Source organism: Gavialis gangeticus, unplaced genomic scaffold, assembly GCF_001723915.1.
Source record: "Gavialis gangeticus isolate Ggan-Ray unplaced genomic scaffold, GavGan_comp1, whole genome shotgun sequence".
In the NCBI taxonomy this organism is placed as follows: domain Eukaryota; kingdom Metazoa; phylum Chordata; order Crocodylia; family Gavialidae; genus Gavialis; species Gavialis gangeticus.
The window spans coordinates 88,182,858-88,183,095 of record NW_017729031.1 but is presented as its reverse complement, the minus strand read 5'-3'; the positions used below and the strand labels follow the sequence as shown (position 1 = coordinate 88,183,095).

The 238-nt window shown below is 74.4% G+C and overlaps 1 protein-coding gene across 1 annotated transcript in view; it reads right to left on the bottom strand.

The window, feature by feature from the left end:
* The window catches only part of GBX2 (gastrulation brain homeobox 2), a 6,583-nt gene extending 6,389 nt beyond the window's left edge, over window positions 1-194 (bottom strand). The window contains exon 1 of the mRNA XM_019522886.1: window positions 5-194. Within this exon, the coding sequence (XP_019378431.1) occupies window positions 5-180 (176 nt within the window). The 5' untranslated portion in view covers window positions 181-194. The remainder of the gene's footprint in view (window positions 1-4) is intronic.
* Between the last annotated feature and the right edge of the window lie 44 nt (window positions 195-238).

Genomic DNA, 238 nt, shown 5'->3' with positions numbered 1-238 from the left:
CGGCGGCGGCGGCGGCAGCACCACGGGCCGGTAGGGCATGAACATGGGGTAGCCCGTGTAGACGAAGTGGCCCGGGCTGGGCGGGGGGGGGCTGCCGATGAGCGAGTCGATGCTGAAGGCCGTGCTGCTTCCCAAGGGGCGCTGCATCATCATGAGCGAGGGCGGGAAGGCCGCGCTCATGCAGGCTGCGGCCGGGGGCAGGCACACGAGGAGCAGAGCCGCGGCCGCGGCGCCCGGG